Here is a 19,660-nt window from a genome sequence, read left to right on the forward strand (position 1 = left end):
AAACAATGGCCACGGCAGCCAGGAGACGGGAAATGGGGTGAGAGCCGGGACAGTTCTAGAGAGACGATGATCATGCCAATGCCAATGGAAAGAGCAGAACTGGTGGGGACGGTGACATGGGGAATAACGGAAACGATCACATCCAGGGGAATGATGGGAAAGGCAACTGCGATGAGGGAAATGGCAGCAGCAACAACAACATGGGAAACGATGGCAAAAGCAACCACGAGGCAGAAAATCATGGTGGTACCAGGGACACGATGCCAACAAGGGAGGCCAGGGGGACAGTGCGCAGGACACGATGTCAACGCCACAGGTGAAGGCGAGGACGGCACCCAGAACACGAGGCCGACGCCGAGGGAGACGGTTGGGATGGGGCAAGGAACACGACGCCGAGGGGGGCCGACACCCGGGACACGACGCCAACGCTGGGGCCGAGGGGGACGGGGCCAGGGACACGACGCCGAGGCTGGCGATGACACCAGGGACACGAGGCCGACGCCGAGGGAGACGGTTGGGATGGGACAAGGAACACGACGCCGAGGGGGGCCGACACCCGGGACACGACGCCAACGCTGGGGCCGAGGGGGACGGGGCCAGGGACACGACGCCGAGGCTGGCGATGACACCAGGGACACGAGGCCGACGCCGAGGGAGACGGTTGGGATGGGGCAAGGAACACGACGCTGAGGGGGACGACACCCGGGACACGACGCCAACGCTGGGGCCGAGGGGGACGGGGCCAGGGACACGACGCCGAGGCTGGCGATGACACCAGGGACACGAGGCCGACGCCGAGGGAGACGGTTGGGATGGGGCAAGGAACACGACGCTGAGGGGGACGACACCCGGGACACGACGTCAACGCTGGGGCCGAGGGGGACGGCGCCAGGGACGCGGGCAGGGCCACGGCGCGAGGGAGGGCAAAGGAAGGGGACGGTGCCAGGGCCACGGTGCCAGGGGCAAGGGCCATGGGAGCAAGCCGGGGAAGGTGACAGCGAGGGGTGAGGCAGGACGAGGCCGGCAAGCGGGGGTGGAGCCTGGCGCCCGCCCCTCACCTGCTGAGGCTGCCCGCGGCGAGGAAGAGGCCGGTTCCGTGCGGGGTGCAGGCCTCGCCCGCCCTCTCCCCCGCCAGCCGGTGGCGCGGCAGAGCGGGGCCCGGGGTCCGCAGGGAGCAGCTCAGGCCCCAGCCTCCGCCTCCATGGCTGCCGCTTACCCGGCTGCATTGTGGGAAGCTGACCTCACTCACTGCCGCCGCCGCCCCGCCGGCTCCAGCACCCGCAGCCGCCTTCGCCGCCATGGGGGCCGTGACCGATGGTGAGAGCCCGGCCCCGGCCCGGCCCTCTCCACACAGAGCCAAGCCGAGACCCCAGGCCCCCGCCTCATAGAGCCCGGGGCTCCGGAGCATCCCCCTCCCGGGCCGGGCCGGGCCGGGCCTCCGCCTCGCGTACAGCCCGGGGCTCCAGAGCGGCCTCTCGGGCCGGGCCAGGCCTCCGCCTTATACAGCCCGGGGCTCCAGAGCCTCCTTCCCGGGCCCAGGCCTCCTCTCGGCTCCTGACCCGGACCCCGCAGCTTTGCACTCGGGTTCCCCCTGCTCTCCAGAGACCCCAGAGCCTGGGGGGCCGTGGGCCCCTCCACGTCACCGCTCTCTGGGGTGCCCCTCAGCCCTGCGTTTCAGTCCCAGAGAGACCCCCCACCTTTCGGGGTTCCGGATGATCCCCACTCCAGAGTTGTGCTTACTCGCTTCCCCAACACCTGCATTTTGTCCTCCACCCTACCCCACCCAGCTATGGGCTCCAGGCTTCTCCCGATGCCCCCTTCCCATTCCAGAACCTCTCCCCCCAGTTCTGGGGGCCCTTCTCTTCTTTCCACTCCAGAGCTACCACCCCTACACTGGGCTCCAGACTTCCCCAGTCCAGATCCCCCCCACTCAAGAGACCCTTTCAATTTGGGGAAGTGAAGGGCGTGCTGTTTTGGGGGTTGTGTGGGTTTTTTTTGGATATACCAAAAATCCTTCTGCCTGCTACAGGAAATGTTCACTTCCGAGCCAGGCTGTAATGGGAGGGCTATCATTCAAAATCAGGATAAAACTTGAACCAGGGATCTATCGTAACCATAACTTATCTAATGTTAACAGCAGAGTTCATGTGTTTAAAAAATGATCTTCCTCTACTTTAGATGAAGTTATTCGTAAACGACTTTTAATTGATGGAGATGGTGCTGGCGACGACAGACGAATTAATTTGTTAGTGAAGAGCTTCATTAAATGGTGCAACTCTGGATCTCAAGAAGAGGGGTATTTCATTCTCTGTTTTTCTTCTTTAAAGCAATGTTGTCTACATACCAGATGTTTAGATCCCAAAGCTTGTTTTGAAAAACCATGCAGTTCATCTTAAAATATATATTTTTATTTAAGCCTGTTGATTAATCACAGTTAACTTACACAATTAAATCAAAAAAATAATCGCGATTTAAAAAAGTAATCACGATTAATCACAGTTTTCATCGCACTGTTAAACAATAGAATACCAATTGACATTTATTAAATATTTTTGGATGATTTTCAAATATATTGATTTCAATTACAAAACAGAATACAAAGTGTACAGTACTCAATTTATATTATTATTTTTATTACAACTATTTGCACTGTAAAAATGATAAAGGAAATAATATTTTTCAATTCACCTCTTACAATACCGTAATGCAGTCTCTTTATGGTGAAAGTGCAACTTACAAATGTAGATTTTTTTTTTGTTACGTAACTGCACTCAAAAACAAAACAATGCAAAACTTTAGAGCCTACAAGTCCACTCAGTCCTACTTCTTGTTCAGCCAATCACTGAGACAAAAGTTTGTTTACATTTATGGGAGATAATGCTGCCCGCTTCTTATTTACATCACCTGAAAGTGAGAACAGGCGTTCGCATGGCACTTTTGTAGCTGGCATTGCAAGGTATTTACGTGCCAGATATGCTAAACATTCGTATGCCCCTTCATGCTTCGGCCACCATCCCAGAGGACATGCTTATGACGCTCGTTAAAAAAATAATGTGTTAATTAAATTTGTGACTGAACTCCTTGGGGCGAGAATAGTATGTCTTCTGCTCTGTTTTCCCGCATTCTGCCATATATTACATGTTATAGCCATCTCGGATGATGACCCAGCACAAGTTGTTCATTTTAAGAACACTTTCACTGCAGAGCTTACAAAATGCAAAGAAGGTACCAATGTGAGATTTCTAAAGATAGCTACAGCACTCCCTCCAAGGTTTAAGAATCTGAAGTGCCTTCCAAAATCTGAGAGGGACGAGGTGTGGAGCATGCTTTCAGAAGTCCTAAAAGAGCAACACTCTGATGTGGAAACTACAGGACCCGAACCACCAAAAAAAAAAAAATCAACCTTCCGCTGGTGGCACCCGACTCATGATGATGAAAGTGAACATGCGTCGGTCCACACTGCTTTGGATCATTATCAAGCAGAACCCCTCATTAGCATAGACACATGTCCTCTAGAATTGTGGTTGAAGATGAAGGGACATATGAATCTTTACCACATCTGGAATGTAAATATCTTGCGATGCCGGCTACAACAGTGCCATGTGAACACCTGTTCTCATTTTCAGGTGACATTGTAAACAAGAAGCGGGCTGCATTATCTCCTGCACATGTAAACAAACTTGTTTGTCTGAGCGATTGGCTGAACAAGAAGTAGAACTGAATGGACTTATAGGCTCTAAAGTTTTACATTGTTTTATTTTTGATTGCAGTTATTTTTTATACATAATTCTATATTTGTAAGTTCAACTTCATTTTTTTAATTTAATTGACAGACCTATTTTTGTTACATTTAAATATGGCCATGCATTGTTTACAATCCAAACCCTGCAGCAATCACATAGCTAAGATAATTAGCATTGTGTAGCCATTTTTTGCCAACTTCCGTGATATTGGTATTTTATTTAAAGCCCCAGGTCTTGGAGTCAAGTAATTAGATGAGAATATCTGCTTTCATTTTTTTTTTTAAGTAAGTATCTAGCCCTCATTGGTGTAGAGAAAAGTGTGTACTTTAAGCACTCAAAAACCAGAAGGCAAATAAAAATCCCTTTTAAAAAAAATCTCATAATTTAAATGATTTTTTAAAAATATTTTGGGTCGGTAATATTGAATCTATGCCATTGCTTAAGCATTATTGAGAGAAGCTCAGTACTGTTATAATCTTTCTGCTATTGCAACTGGTTTTACAGCAACCGACAGCTCTGTAAAACGATGTGTCAAAGAAAAAGCCCATTAAATTAACTCAGTTCAAAATGAAGGGGAGGGCTTTATTAGAGAGAACACTGTAAAGCTAGATGCTTGGAGGAAGTCGTCTTTTGGATGACTGTGTGAGCATTCCCCAGAAAGAGTGTTCAGGGAAAGACTTTGTAAAAGAGAATTGACAAAGTAATCCATATTGCAAATCAAATCTATTCAAAGTAGACACAAGTTTTAAATTAAACTATTAACCATTAGAAAACATCTCCATAGAACTTCAATGGTCTGACTTGTGAAGAATTGCATTTATGCTAAAGGTCAGCAAACAACATAAAGCAATCCTGTGTGAAAATGTGACACACACAAATTAAATAAACCTGCATCTTCCATTTACCAAAATAAGCATCCGATAGCTGTGAGGGAAAGTAGGTATCTGTGGAGCAAGGAACTTGCTTTACAATAAATATTTCTGTACTATTCCATTGTTATACTATCGTTAGATATAAATTCCAGAACGCCCCTATAAAATTATGTATCTGCTTTATACAGGGATATAAGCTCTTTGTGGCAGAAATCCTGTCCTCATATGCATTTTTATAGCAGGAGCACCATGGAACTCTTATCCAAGTAGGACCTCTGAATATTACTGTAATATAAATATTAAATCCTAATCTCAGTGGATAAGCAGTCTTCTCTAATGAGACACTTAGATTCACCCATGGATTGCGTCTATTATGTTAATGCCCATTTGGCATCCTGAAAATAAACTGAAAGACTTAATGCTTTAGTTAACCACTATGGTATATGTATAATTAAATTTTCAAGAATTATACATTAAATGCTTGGAATATTACATTTCTTCAATTGCTGTTATATTTCATGAGATATTTAGTCTTCCATGGCATTGTAATAGTAAATGAACATTTCCATTAAAAAAATTTTAACTGCTTAATAACAACTTATCCACCTTTAGATACAGCCAGTACCAACGCATGCTGAGCACTTTATCACAATGTGAATTTTCAATGGGAAAAACTCTGCTTGTCTATGATATGAACCTCAGAGAAATGGAGAACTATGAAAAAATCTACAAAGACATAGGTAAAGAGAACTAAACTTACTGAGTATTTGTGGTATCATGTGTAAGGCAGTCTAGTATTAAAGTCTGAGACAATTTCTGGCAGATTTAGCATCATTTATCTACTGTTTCTACAAATATATGTATTTCAGTTTTTAATGAAAAACACCCATGCACCGGCTTTGAGCATCCTGCCAGTATTTAAAATACAAATTCAAAATGCACAAGGGAATACCATTCTATAAAGGGAATAAACATTTCCAGTGGGGCCATAGGTTTGAAGTCTGTGACACTATAGTTTAGAAAATTGGCTTATTGACACTTAAGAGTACTTTTGAATCAAATACTGTTCATCTTACCTTTTGGGATTTTTTTTGTTGTTGTTTTTTTGTAAAGAAAATAGTATAGCTGCGGCACATGAGAAAATTGCTGAATGCAAAAAGCAGATCCTGCAAGCAAAAAGAATACGAAAAAATCGCCAAGGTAAGGTGTTACTTTAGCTGGAGCAAATGCCTGTACCTAAAGTTGCCTAACTATTTCAAATCTAAATACTTACAACTTTTGGTTTTAGATTTGTCAGTTTTGCTCATTGTCCATTTCTGAGCAAAAAGGAGGTTTAGCCATCAAGGGAAAAAATCTGATTTGTTAGATTCTTACTTTTTAGGTATAATTCAATAACAGTAAAATTTTAAAAAAATGCACTCAGTCGTGGCTAACCAATTTGGGATGAGTACTTAGACCCCAATCCTCCAAAGATTTATGAACATGCTTCATTTTACACACACTAAATAATCACATTCAGTTTAATGGGACTGCTCACAATATGTGTAGTTAAGCATGTGCTTAAGTCTTTGCTAAATTGGGATCTTAGTATTCTTCATCTTCAAAGTGTGCTAAAATTGGACAGATACTGAAAAACTAAAAGCAAAGATTTGTTGTTTTGAGGATGGACTTGGTTTTATGCATAGTCCAAGAAATAAATTAAAAAACCAGCTATTTTTAGAGCGCGCTTGTTCCAAGAAATTACAGTAGTTTGTTTTGTGAATGTATTAATGTCAAAACAGAAATCTAGTTTATATTTCAGAATTACTTTTCATTAATAGCATTTGAAATTCTTAGGGTGTGGACATTATTGGAGGGAGGGAAAGACAGGGGGAATCCCATGTCGATGTGCAAGTATATTCCAGTTTTCTTGTACTTTCCAAACACCTCCGCTCTCTGAATCATGCAGGAGTGTGCTGGGCATTCTGGGAGCTGTAGTCCCCAGTTTGCTCAGAGGGTGGAGGTAAACTACAACTCCCATAAGGGAGTGATCCAAGCACCATTTTGAAGGTGGGGTTGTTCTTTAAACGAGCAGGCGGCAATGGCTGCGTGCCTGAGAGCCACCGCAGTTGCGTAGGGGTGTCCGAGCCCCCCACAGGGAAGGCGGTGCTGCATAGAAGGACCCAGAATTGTAGCCTCCCTGCCTGGAGCGGGGAAGGAGGTACAGCAGGCGCGGAGTGCGCAGGGCTGTGTCAAGCCCCCAAAGCACGCCCCCCCCCCCCCCCTCCAGCCCCACTTCTCCCCAGAGACCTGCTGCCCACTCCGCAAATTTTTGCAGATCGGATGCGGATACACCTTTTTGTATCCGCGCAGGGCTCTACTTATGACTATCCAGAGTGACCTAAAGGACCTCCTGATGCCAACTGATAGAGGACACAGGGGTACATAAGGGTTACAGAGTGACTCTGGGCCTGATATCTACATACTCTGTAATATCTACAGTCTTCTGATGTAAGGTCTTTAATGAAAGCCTGTGTCACCCTGGTCATCGTAATCAGTGAGAGAGAGAGAGAGATGGAAAATATGTAAAGAGTTATGTATATAGTAAAAATTACATTTTCTAGGTGTATGACTTAAGGTAGTCACCAAAAGTTGGTCTACATCCTCCTGTCAGGCAGGGGGACAGAGATGCTTATCTCACTCTGATTGATCACATGCAAATTGAGTATTGTATAGTTCACAGTGGATGCCTATTTTCAGTCTGAGCAAAATGCTAATCGATAGATTGCAAAGACTGCAAGAAAAAAATAGCAGGGGTTATCCTATTTATCACTAAGACAATGAACTTTTGAAACTAGGTGGGGTGCAGATGAACCCCCAGTTATTCAATCTATGAGGCCAAGCCAGCAGGGGGCTTGATCTTAGGAGATGGGATCTTGGCCAAACTGGTTGAAAATGCTGAGGAAAGGACTTGGGGTAAGCTGTCTTGTAGGAGATAGGGGAATGCCTTGTCGGTTAAGTTTAGGCTCTAGAAAGTGTTATGATTTTGTTTTATCTATAACCATTTGTTTCCAATATTCTTACTTTCTATCACTTGAATCTCTGTTCTTTGATAATAGATAAATTTATTCTTGTTTTCGTTGTAAATATAAGTGCTGTGTTTTGAAGTAATCCCGAGTTGAATCTTGCAAGGTGGGGTGTACTTTTCTTTCGGGAGTAGTGAATCAGAGTTCTCTACGTGTTCAATGGAACAGGCGCTGAGCACCCCAGAGGTGTTGGAGGACTTGGGAGTTTGTGTGGGCTTTTTGCTAACCTTTACACGGAGAGATGGCCTGGAAGGCAGTGCTTGTGTTGCCAGACGCTGATTCAGGGAGCTGATTCACAGCAGGCATAGACAGGGCTTCCTCTTGTTAAGCGCAGGTGGTAGCGAGGTGCCTCATACCGCTGGGTTCCCCTTGGAAGCATTACAGCCTTTCCTCTTCAAGACCTTTATCCAGCACTGAGAACTATACAAGTGCACCCATGTGATTTCCAATGTAGGATTGGGGCCAAAATCCAGACTGACACACATACACACAGCCAGCAACAAGTCAATTACTCTCCCTGTACAAACCACATCTGAGGAGTTCCCAGATGTACATTTGATCACTTCTCATAAAAAGGAGTATATTAATAATTTCAGTGGAAACATTTTAAAACGTTCCCCTGCAATATTGTACACTAAAGCATTGTGCTAAGGTACAAAACTAGAAGTTATTGGAAATAAGAATCTTTCTTTGTCAAAGGTAAGTAAACAGTATTATAAAAACCCAGTACATTTGTCTTACTCAGAGGCAAAGATATATTCAAATTAGTTATTTTGCCAGTATCTCTTGGCTGGATAATTTTGAACTCAAGGTTCTGAGTGCACTTAGCTCCCATGTATTTCAGTAGAAATTCATGACACTCAGCACCTTGCAGGACTAGGTCTAGATTTAGGCTGGGAGTTAGGTTACTAGCCCTCGAAGGAATGACATTCAGTTTATGAATAGGATTTTATGATAGGATTGCTTATAAGAGCAGGAGAATTGATGATCCAGGAGGTCCCTGCCGGACCTTTATTCTTATGTTAAAGTTTTTGCTTGTGCCATGTTCCCTCTAGTTCTTGATGAAAACTTTATACACACACTGCACAAAGTTTTTCATGTGAATTTGTAGATAAACTGGCAAGGCTACAGTTGCCCACGTGACTGTAGCTCTGCTCTTTAATTACAACACAAGACTATTTCTTAAATACAGTATCATACCATCAGTTTTAAAACAATAGATGTGGTTGGGTATTTATCTAACACAGGGGTCGGCAACGTTCGGCACGCGGCTCGCCAGGGTAAGCACCCTGGCGGGCCGGGCCAGTTTTATTTACCCGCTGACGCGGCAGGTTCGGCCGATCGCGGCCCCCACTGGCCGCGGTTCGCCGTCCCGGGCCAATGGGGGCGGCGAGAAGCCGCGGCCAGCACATCCCTCGCCCGCGCCACTTCTCGCCGCCCCCATTGGCCCGGGACGGCGAACCACGGCCAGTGGGGGCCGCGATCGGCCGAACCTGCCGCGTCAGCGGGTAAATAAAACTGGCCCGGCCCGCCAGGGTGCTTACCCTGGCGAGCCGCGTGCCGAACGTTGCTGACCCCTGATCTAACACATACCTTGAAGATAAAAAGTCAGAAACCATGTATATTTAAAGTACACAGTAAACTATACTTACAAAACAAATAGGTATAAGCATTGAACAGTAGTGAAAAATTACTAGACTCGATAAACTACCTACCATTGTATTTATGGGCCCAACCCTACAAACCCTTAGTACTGAGCATGGGTCTTTCCACTATGAGTGGTGCTATTGACTGGATCAAGCTTTAGAAATCCTTACCCAGAAGAGTTTAAAAGTTTGCTTTTTTTTCCCCTTTCAGAATATGATGCATTGGCTAAAGTAATACAGCACCATCCAGACAGACATGAAACATTAAAGTAAGTATAGGGCTGACTGAAATGAACATAAGCCAACAGCTGTTCCGTCACTTAACATAAATTATCTTATTATGGATCTTCAGCATTTAAATCAGTTACTACATATTGTAGAGGTTTAGTTTATTAATTAACCTACTCTGCAAAATATTTTTGCTCATTCATGAGCTGCTTCGATTCTTGCTACATAGAACAAATTACATTAATTGGTTTCATGTTTTGGAAACAAACTTACTTTTACATCTAAAGAGATATGAGATGGCGGTCTACCCATCTTCTAGGTGACATATGAGCCGCAGACCTAGACTTAACCATTTATGGAGATTCTTTCTATATTGTTAATTACTATGGAAAATGTTCTGTTTACACAGGTTTTTGCACAGATGCAAAAAACCCTGTAGTCATTTTTTCATTTGTAATCTTCACTTGTGCAAACTTTGCACACCATACCTATTCAAATGGACCTCAGGTTGTTTAATATTGAGGGTGAGATAATTGTAAGCTAACTCAGTGTTGTTCATTAAGTATCCCAATTAATGCTTATTGCTTAGAAAATAGTGTCTCTTCATTCAAGTGCTGTTCACTTGATTTTATAACAAACATTTAAAAGCTAAGTTTTTTTTATACTACTATTGGTGGAGGTTTTTGTACACCATATTCTTCATTTGCTTGTTCGAAAGGGCTGCAATGTTTCTATGTTTAAAGTTTGGTATGTGGTGACTTTCTTTTAACAGGTTTATTCCTTAATATTTTAATTAACCTCCATGCATTTCTGTTCAAAAGTATTGCCATTATTTTGTATTTGAAATGTTATTTATATATTATACTTAGTGGGTGAAACTCAGATCTGCATGCTGGTGCATCTAGGCCCAAACTCACTGCGGACAGGTTGATCAGAAAAAGAGGGTGTAATGGCAAAGTAACGTGATTGTCACCAGTTTGGAATTCAGTAGTTGTGCAGAACATGTAACATATGTGCAAAAGGGATGCAATAAATGAGTAGCAGGAAAGCCCCTGCTACTTTGTTTTACATCTTCCTAGTATCAGAGGGGTAGCCGTGTTAGTCTGTATCCACAAAAACAACAAGGAGTTCAGTGGCACCTTAGAGACTAACAGATTTATTTGGGTATAAGCTTTTGTGGGTAAAAAACCCACTTCTTCAGATGCATGGAGTGAGCTTGTTAGTGCCTTTTCCTACAATGGCCCCACCTACTCCGTTTATAAATTACTAGTTATTTTCCAATCAGGCAATTTACACCTTCTAGCTGTCCAACTTACCCTACCTGTAACTTACATCACTGGTTATGTGATAGCTGAATTTGGACCAAAATCTGTAAAATTGGACATTTAGTACTGATCAAGGAGGAGGATGGGTTTTGACCTCACAGTCTCAAATATTCTAGCACTGTCCTCTGAACTTGATTAAAGATGACAGTCACTGGGTGGGAACACTACAGTTTAGTGTTTTCACTTGAATGTTGCTTATACGTAACATATCTGATTTACTCTGGCCACCTGCCTTTAAATTACAAAGGGAAGCTGTCATTCCATGTTTCATGATTTTCCATATCAAATGGAAGATCTATAATTGTCTGACTTTAGAAAATACAACTACTAGGATAATATTTTTGAGCTGGTGTAAAAATTGACACTGCATGCAGCATAGAAATTTCCTATTTAACCAGTCGTCGTGCCACTCATCACTAGAAAGCTCATGATATGTAGATGTCAGAAGTGGCTTTAGTTTTTCAAATAAATCATCTGGAACAGTTAAAAGGTCATGCATATTTCTTGGAAGGAAGCCACTCTATTTACCTTACACGCCAGTCATCTGAGCACAAGTGTCCTTAGCAAATCCATAGATAGCAGCAATAGTATTTATCAAGTTTGGTTTTCTGCCCTTTCCTTTATGTCATTTTCTCTTCCTATTATTTGTATTACAGGAATAAGTGGAGGCCTTACTATGGGGTACCCATCTTATGTATTACACCCTGTACAAATACATAGGAAGAGAGAGTCCCTGCCCTAAAGAATGTATGCTCTAAACAAGAGAGACAGACTAGGGCAATGAGAGAGGATTAGTATCTCAATTATACAGGTGGGGAACTGGGACCTAGAGACTGAATGACTTGCTCAAATTAATATAGTAAGAACATGGTAAGAACTGAACCAAGGTCTCCTAAATCTTAGTCCAGTGCCTTAACCACCAAGATCATATTACATAAGAGTGGCCATACGGGGTCAGACCAAAGGTCCATCTAGCCCAGTATCCTGTCTTCCAATGCCAGGTGCCCCAGAGGGAATTAACAGAACTGGTAATCATCAAGTGATCCATCCCCTGTCACCCATTCCTAGCTTCTGGCAAACAGAGGCTAGGGACACCATCCCTGCACATCCTGGCTAATAGCAATCCATGGACCTATCCTCCATGACCTTATCTAGTTCTTGTTTGAACCCTGTTATAGTCTTGGCCTTCACAACATCCTCTGGCAAGGAGTTCCACAGGTTGACTGTGTGTTTTGAAAAAAAAAAAAACTACTTCCTTTTGTTTGTTTTAAACCTGCTGCCTATTTGCTCTCTTGTTTCTGATGGACACTTATAGAAATTGCTACAAAGCCAAATACTACAAGCCAAGAACCACCAATCTTAAATCAGGAGACTCGTTGAATGAAAGACTCTTAGCTAATGAAACAGAACTGTTTTCATGGTACTCTTAATCACTGCAGAAGCTGGAGAAAAATTGGTCAGGAAAAAGATTCTGGTTTATTGTGCATGTACATATACTGGTCATATGGCACAACGGGACACACGAGTCTAGAGAAATAATTTCTTGACAGTAAGTTATTAGAACTAGCTGTTCCAAATCCTAGAGCAGACACGAGGAGAGACTGTTTTTGACTTAATCGTCATAGATTTGAAGAGCGGAAAGGACCTGCAATCGTCTATCCTGCCCCCTGGTATAACACAGTCCATAGAACTTCCCCGAAATAATTCCTATAGTACCTTTTAGAAAAACATCCCATCTTGATTTTAAAATTGTCAGTGATGGAGAATCCATCACGACCCTTGGGAAGTTGTTCCAGTAGTTAATTATTCTCACCATTAATTTATGCCTTTTCCAGTCTGAATTGTCTAGCTTTCATTTCCAGCCTTTGGATTGTGTTACACCTTTCTCTGCTAGATTGAAGAGCCCGTTATTAAATATTTGTTCCCTATGTAGGTACCTATAGTCTGTAAGCAAGTCACCCCTTAAACTTCTCTTTAAGCTACATAGACTCAAAGACCTCCTCACTCTAGGGCATGTTTTCTAACCCAGTAATCATTCTCATGGCTCTTCTCCGAAATTGCTCCAATTTATCTACGTGTTTCTTGAATTGCAAGCACCACAACTGGACACAGTATTCCAGCAGTGGTCACAACAATGCCAAATATAGAGGTAACATAAACAGGAAAATCTCAAGTAGGAGTAGAGAGGTTATGTATCCTAGGATCACATTAGCTCTCTTGACCTCAGAGTCACGCTGGAAGTTCATGTTCAGCTAAGCATCCTTCACAACCTCCAAATCTTTTTCAGAGTCACTGCTTCCAAGGCTTGAGTCCCCCATCTTGTAACTGTGGCCTACATTCTTTGTTCCTAGATGTATATACTTACATTTAGCCATATTAAAATGAATATTGTTTGTTAAGACAGCTAAACTAGGCACAAGCACACAGGATCTAATTCAAGAAGTGACAGTAAGTGAGCTAGTAACAGTGACCACAGTATAATTAGATTCAACATCCAAAGCGCAGGTAGACTACCAAAAAGTGACACTAAACTTTAGAAAAGGAGATTTCAATAGAGAGAGAAAGTTAGTCAAAAAGGCCCTAGAGCGAAAAGTAAAGGAGGTAAAAATCCCTAGACGTAACTTGGATGCAGCTTAGAAAAATAGTAAGTCTGAAGTCATGTATTGCTGAACAAAAAGGGAACTGGGAATGCAAGGTGTAAAAAACCATTGTGGCTGAATGGTAAAGTTCAAGAGGCTGTTCAAGCCAAGGAGATTGCCTTCAAAATCTGGAAAATCTAACCCGAGTGAAACCAACAGTCCCTGGGGCTCTGAGGCACTATGATAATACTGCTGATAATAAAACAGGAGCATGAATTACAGCAGGCATTAAGAAAGAAGGAAATTAGAAGGGCCAAAGAGGAGTCTGAAGAACAAATGGCTCACTGGGTAAAACCAACAAGAACTTTTTAAAGTATAGTGGAAACAGGAAGCCTGCAAAAGAATCTGGGCTAAAGGGAGCAATTAAGGAAAATAAAAACATTGCTGAGCAGAAAACTGACGACTTTCCATCAGTCTTCACCACAGACAATGTTGGGTAAATTTCTGCCCCAGACCTGATATTTCCTGGTAACAAAGATGAGTTACCTTCATAGATCTGGTATGGTGGAAGAGGGGTAGTGGAGCAAATAGATAATTTAAAATGCAGTAAGTCACTAGGCCAAGATGGTAGATATCCAAGAGTTCAGAAGAAGCAGCTCAGCTATTTTATACCTAAGCTAACAAAAATGTGTAAATCTCTCATTAAAAAAAGCTAATGTTCCAAAGTGTGGCAAACGTTGTACCCTTATTTTAAAGGCCCTAGGGATGATCTGGCTAATTATAGACCTGTAAGCCTTATGTCCATACCTGACAAGTTGGTTGAATTGATAATTAAAACCAATACCAAAACATTTAGAAGGTCATGATCTAATAGGATCTAACCAGCACGGATTCAGCAAAGGAAAGTTGGGTCTCACTAATCACTTAGAATTCTCTGAACGTGTCAGTAAAGTAGAGCATAAAGGAAAACCAGTTGACAATTTAATTCAGTGGCTCTCAAACTTTTTTACCGGTGACCCCTTTCACATAGCAAGCCTCTGAGGGCGACCCCCCCCTTTATAAATTAAAAACACTTTTTTATATACACCTCTACCCCGATATAACATGACCCGATATAACACAAATTTGGATATAACGCGGTAAAGCAGTGCTCCAGGGGGGCGGGGCTGTGTACTCCGGCGGATCAAAGCAAGTTCGATATAAGGCGGTTTCACCTATAACGCAGTAAGATTTTTTGGCTCCCGAGGACAGCGTTATATCAGGGTAGAGGTGTATTTAACACCATTAGAAATGCTGGAGGCAAAGCGGGGTTTGGGTTGGAGGTTGACAGCTTGTGACCCCCCATGTAATAACCTCGTGACCCCCCGAGGGGTCCCGACCCCCAGTTTGAGAACCCCTGATTTAATTAGACTTGCAAAAGGCCTTCAACACAGTCCTTCACAAGAGGCTACTAGAGAAGCTAAGTACTCATAGGTGAGAGGAAAAGTATTCTCTTGAATCAAAAACTGTCTGTGAGAGAAAGCAAAGAGTAGGATTAAATGGTCAGCTTTTATCATGGCAAAAGTTTAACAGCGGGAGTCTCAAGGGGCAGGACTAGGTCCAGTGTTTAATATACCTGGAAAGGGGTGGAGTGTGAGTAGAGAGGTAACAAAATGTGCAGATGACAAAGTTATTCAAGATGGTCAGGACCGTAGAAGACCATGAGGAACTTGAAAAGACCTAAACAAGCTAGGTGAATGAGCAACACCATGGCAGATAAAATTCAATGTTGATAAAGGCAATTGAAGGGGAAAAAATGTAAACTACTTACCTCTTACAGGGTTCTAAATTAACTGCATTAACCCAGGAAGGGGATCTGGGAAATCACTGTACACTGCGTAATGGGGACCAACTGCTGACAGAAAAAACAATGTGAGGAAGCATAAGGAATGGGATGGAGAATAAATACTGAAAACATTATAATGCCTTTGTATTAGTCAGTGGTGCATTGTCCTAGCAATACTGGTCACCTGATCTCACAAAGGATATCGCAGAACTGGAAGAGGGTCAGAGAAGAGTGACAAACATGACCAAAGGCCTGGAAAAACTCTCGGGTGATGTGTGGTTGAAGGGGCTGGGATTGCTTGGCTTAGAAAGGAGATGGATAAAAGGGGACGTTACAAAAGTACATAAAACAGTAAGTGTTATAGAGAAGGTAGAGCAAGAGCTTCTGTTCTCCCATATAATGCAAGTATAGGGAGGCATATTAAACTGAAAGGTAGGAAATTCAAAACCAACCAAAGGAAATACTTTTTCACACTTCTTAAGCTGTCGCACTCATTGCTACAAGAAGTCATTGAAGCCAAGAACTTAACAGTTAAAAAAAGTATATGGATTAAGAATATCCTGAGTTATAATTAATGACCACACCATTTTTTTGGAAGGAATATTAAACCTTGTGCTTTGGGACTTAAGCCAATTTCTAACTATTAGAGAGTGGGGTGAGACCTAATGGTGGGGGATGGCAGATTATTCCACATATGCCTATTGCAGGGTTCTTATGCTATCTCCTAAACTAAGCATCTGGTTCCAGCCACTATCAGAGATGGGATACTGAACTAGATGGACTTTTGGTCTGATCCACTCTGGCAATTCTTGTGTTCCTATATGGAGTATGTAGTTATTTCTTACATGCTCCACTGTGCCCTTCTGTTACTGCTCTTGTAAGACACGGGAGTTGATGAAGTAGTGCATTCATGTGAAAATATCAGGGGTATCTTGTGGAGTTTGTTTCTTCCATTTCCAGGCATTTTTAATCAGGCAATCCAGTATTTTAGCAAAGCCACAGAGAATGATTCAGTTATTTTTAATAATTCACAAAAGTTGTGTGTAATTTGTTATTACACTGTTTGTACTATGACAATTATTGGAATTTATTTGCAGGCAGCTAGAAGCTTTGGGAAAAGAACTTCAACATCTTTCTCACATTAAAGAAAACGTTGAAGATAAGGTAGGAGTATTCTTTTATTTTGGTATCTATATTTATATTCATATGAACATAATTATGAGAAATCTACGGAAAGCTTCGTAGTTCATGTATACACTCACTTAATTGGCCATGCTTTAGTCGGTGGGTTGTGTTCTTTGTCATTCTAGCTGGAATTGAGACGAAAGCAGTTCCATGTGCTTCTGAGTACCATCCATGAACTTCAGCAAACTTTGGAAAGTAAGTGGTTCCTAAATGAAAATATATGGGGCCAAACCCTCCTCTGCTTACTCCGGAGTAGTTCTATTCTAGCCAGTGAGACGATTTCCATGAGGAAGGGGAGCGGAATGTGTTTTTTCCAATTAGCGTATACAAAGTAATGCCTTCTAGCCCTGAAATGATTAAAGTTGTAGTAGTATCTGTATTTCCTATATTAAACTACTGCATTCAGCACTACTTAAGTCAGAGAATCTTTTTCTAAAACAAAAAAAGTCTTCTCAAAATTTATTCTAGGAGCCAGCTATGATGGAGTAGAGTATGGGCAAACCTTTCATAGTTTTTAATAAACTCCTTTGAAATGTGATTGTAAAAATAGCGACATATCTATTACCCTTCAGAGCCACAATATAAAAATATGTTCATAAATATTTGTTGAACTAACCAAAAATGGTCTCTATCTAAGTTACTGATATGGCTCCCATTTCTGTAGTGTTGGACATCTCAATCCATACTGTATTTATCCTCACAACACCCCTGTGACATAGGTAAATTAATAGGGAACCAAGGCCCAGAGAGACTGGGTGACTTTCCCAAGGACATGCAGGAAGTCTGTGGCAAAGCAGGGAATTGAACTTGGGTCTCCTGACTCCCACACTAGCGCCTTAACCACTAGACAATTCTTTCTGATATAATCTTCATATAGTATACTCTGAGGCCAGATATGTACCTATTCCAAACAAGACATGTTCCTGTCTTTCCAAGGTTGAGTATCTGGCATACTAAGGCTACAGTTTTGTCACGGAAGTTTTTAATAAATTTCACAGCGGAAGTGCAGATGAAAAGCATTAAATGAGTCAGGTATTAGTACTGCTCTGATAAAAGAGTTCAGAATGTGAGAAGCAAGGACATTAGTAATGGAAGCTGATACATAAACTTTGTTCATTGATATTACAGGATTTTTCATATACAAATACACAAACACTAATTGCTGTAGTAGCTGAAACAGAACCAATTCAGGGGCAAATGTCAGCCTTAGCTTTGAATTAGTGTTTTTCCCCTTTTTTGTGTCAGTCTTAGTTATTTAATATTCTGTATAATGCAGTGCTAAACCACAGATCTAGGCCCACTAACACAAAAGATTTTTAACTGGGATAACATTCTCCAGTACAGTTTATATATAAATATCAAGTCTAATCTGAGCATGTTTGAATAACAGATACAATCTAAATTTCAGATGATGAAAAACTTTCAGAAGCAGAGGAATCCCAAGAAACTCACATGGAAGCAGAGACTAAACAGTAGACAGACTTTGGACTTACCTGAGAATTTCCATAGCTCTTGAACTTTTTTTAAGAAATAAAATCTTGCTGCCACTTCTGTGAATTTGTATGAATACTTGTTTTGTTAGTGCTACAGTAAAACAGTTACTGATCAGTAAAAAGCCTTCATAGACAAAGTGTGGCCAGGCACTGTATTTGTTTTAATACGAAAAGCTTTATATTTTGTGAACTAGGAAAATATTTTAGGCTTTTAAGTTGCAGAGTGAAACGTTTCTGTACGGTAATCAGCTATGATGATAACAGTGTTGGCAATAAAACGTGTTTACAAATAATTTTCTCTCTTTTTTTTTTTTTATTTTTTAGGCTAAAAACCTAGATTTACAATAAAGTACTAAGGCCCTGATCCTGCATTGAGCCCACCAATCAGGATTCCTGTACCTGCGTGCAGTCACAGTCATGCCAGTAGCCTCTACTCATATGCAGGAGTCCACACTAGTGGACCCAGATGCAGGTTTGGGATCTAAGTCTGGACCAAATGGTTTACTTGTAGTTTTCCAAATGCTATGAGTAGTGCATTTTAGAACCCACCAATGAGAGTTAGTAATTACTCCTTCGTTTCAAATACACTATAAACCTTAAGAATCATCTCACATTAGTATATGAAAGTTGGCTCACCAACAGCTTTAAATCACTAACATCTTAAGGTGTGTCTATACAGCAGTTTAGTGTGCAGTGAGCTGGAGTGTAAACAGACAGCCTGTCAGGCTCTACCTGGCCACGTGGGCCCTGCTACCACACACTTAGAGGGTCCCTGGTGCACTTTCATCTGCTCGACTTTTAAATGGAAGTAGATCAAAGCGCACTATGGACCTTTTAGTGCACAGCAGGCTCATGCTGTAGATTTACACCCCAACTTGCTGCAAACTAACTGTCCAGATAGACAAGCCTTTATTGTACTACTACTATTTATTGGTACAGTAACTCCTCATTTAACGTCGTCCCACTTAACGTTGTTTCAATGTTACGGCCTTGCTCAATTAGGGAACATGCTCCTTTAAAGTTGTGCAATGCTCCCTTATAACGTTGTTTGGCTGCCTGCTTGTAAGATTCTGTGGAAGAGCAGTGACTTTACAAGGGAGCATTGCACAAGTTCTGCTTCTCCGCCTCCTCCCTCTCCCTCCCGGTGCTTCCCCCACCGCCAAACAGCTGGGAGGGAGGGGGAGGAGTGGAGAGGAGACGCGGGGCCCCGCTCCTGCCCCTCCCTCCCAGCACTTCGCGCTTAGGACTTTCTGGGAGGGAGGGGCAGGAGCGGGGAAGTGCTGCATCTCCACTCCTCCCTCTCCCTCCCAGAAAGTCCTAAGTGCTGCCAAACAGGACTTTGTGGGGGGGAGGGATATGGCGTGCTCCGGAGAGGAGGTGGAGTGGGGATGGGAAGAGGTGGGCCTGGAGTGGAGCAGGGACAGGAAGAGGCGGGCTTGGAGCATTCCCGGCAAAATCCGAGCCTGTCCTCCGGGGAAGCTGCCGCTGCTGCTGTAAAGGTGCTTCCTAGCGTCCTTGCCTGCAGCGGGCTGTGCCTGTGTGGGGTAAGCCAGGGGCACTTCCCCACCACAGTACAGTACTGTACAGTATACAGTATAATGCCTTTTGTCTGCCCCCCAAAAATTTCCTTGGAACCTTACCCCCCGCATTTACATTAAATCTTATGGGACAATTGGATTCGTTTAACGTTGCTTCTCTT

The 19,660-nt window shown here is 42.6% G+C and overlaps 1 protein-coding gene across 1 annotated transcript; it reads left to right on the forward strand.

Moving 5' to 3' along the window:
- The first annotated feature begins 1,154 nt into the window (after nucleotides 1–1,154).
- THOC7 (THO complex subunit 7) lies at nucleotides 1,155–18,254 on the forward strand. Its single transcript, XM_065407806.1, has 8 exons — nucleotides 1,155–1,317; nucleotides 2,179–2,296; nucleotides 5,228–5,355; nucleotides 5,729–5,815; nucleotides 9,538–9,595; nucleotides 16,381–16,447; nucleotides 16,594–16,663; nucleotides 17,877–18,254. The coding sequence occupies exons 1-8, from the start codon at nucleotides 1,299–1,301 to the stop codon at nucleotides 17,942–17,944; spliced, it is 615 nt and encodes a 204-aa protein (XP_065263878.1). The 5' UTR covers nucleotides 1,155–1,298; the 3' UTR covers nucleotides 17,945–18,254.
- Nucleotides 18,255–19,660: the final 1,406 nt, after the last annotated feature.

This window comes from Emys orbicularis, chromosome 7, assembly GCF_028017835.1.
Source record: "Emys orbicularis isolate rEmyOrb1 chromosome 7, rEmyOrb1.hap1, whole genome shotgun sequence".
Lineage (NCBI taxonomy): Eukaryota > Metazoa > Chordata > Testudines > Emydidae > Emys > Emys orbicularis.

Bases quoted from the DNA above. Each gene is read 5' to 3' on its own strand.
- THOC7 (XM_065407806.1), top strand. The intron at 5,356-5,728 runs GTAAAGAGAACT...TTTTTTGTAAAG, and splicing joins AAAAATCTACAAAGACATAG to AAAATAGTATAGCTGCGGCA. The intron at 16,448-16,593 runs GTAGGAGTATTC...TTGTCATTCTAG, and splicing joins AAGAAAACGTTGAAGATAAG to CTGGAATTGAGACGAAAGCA.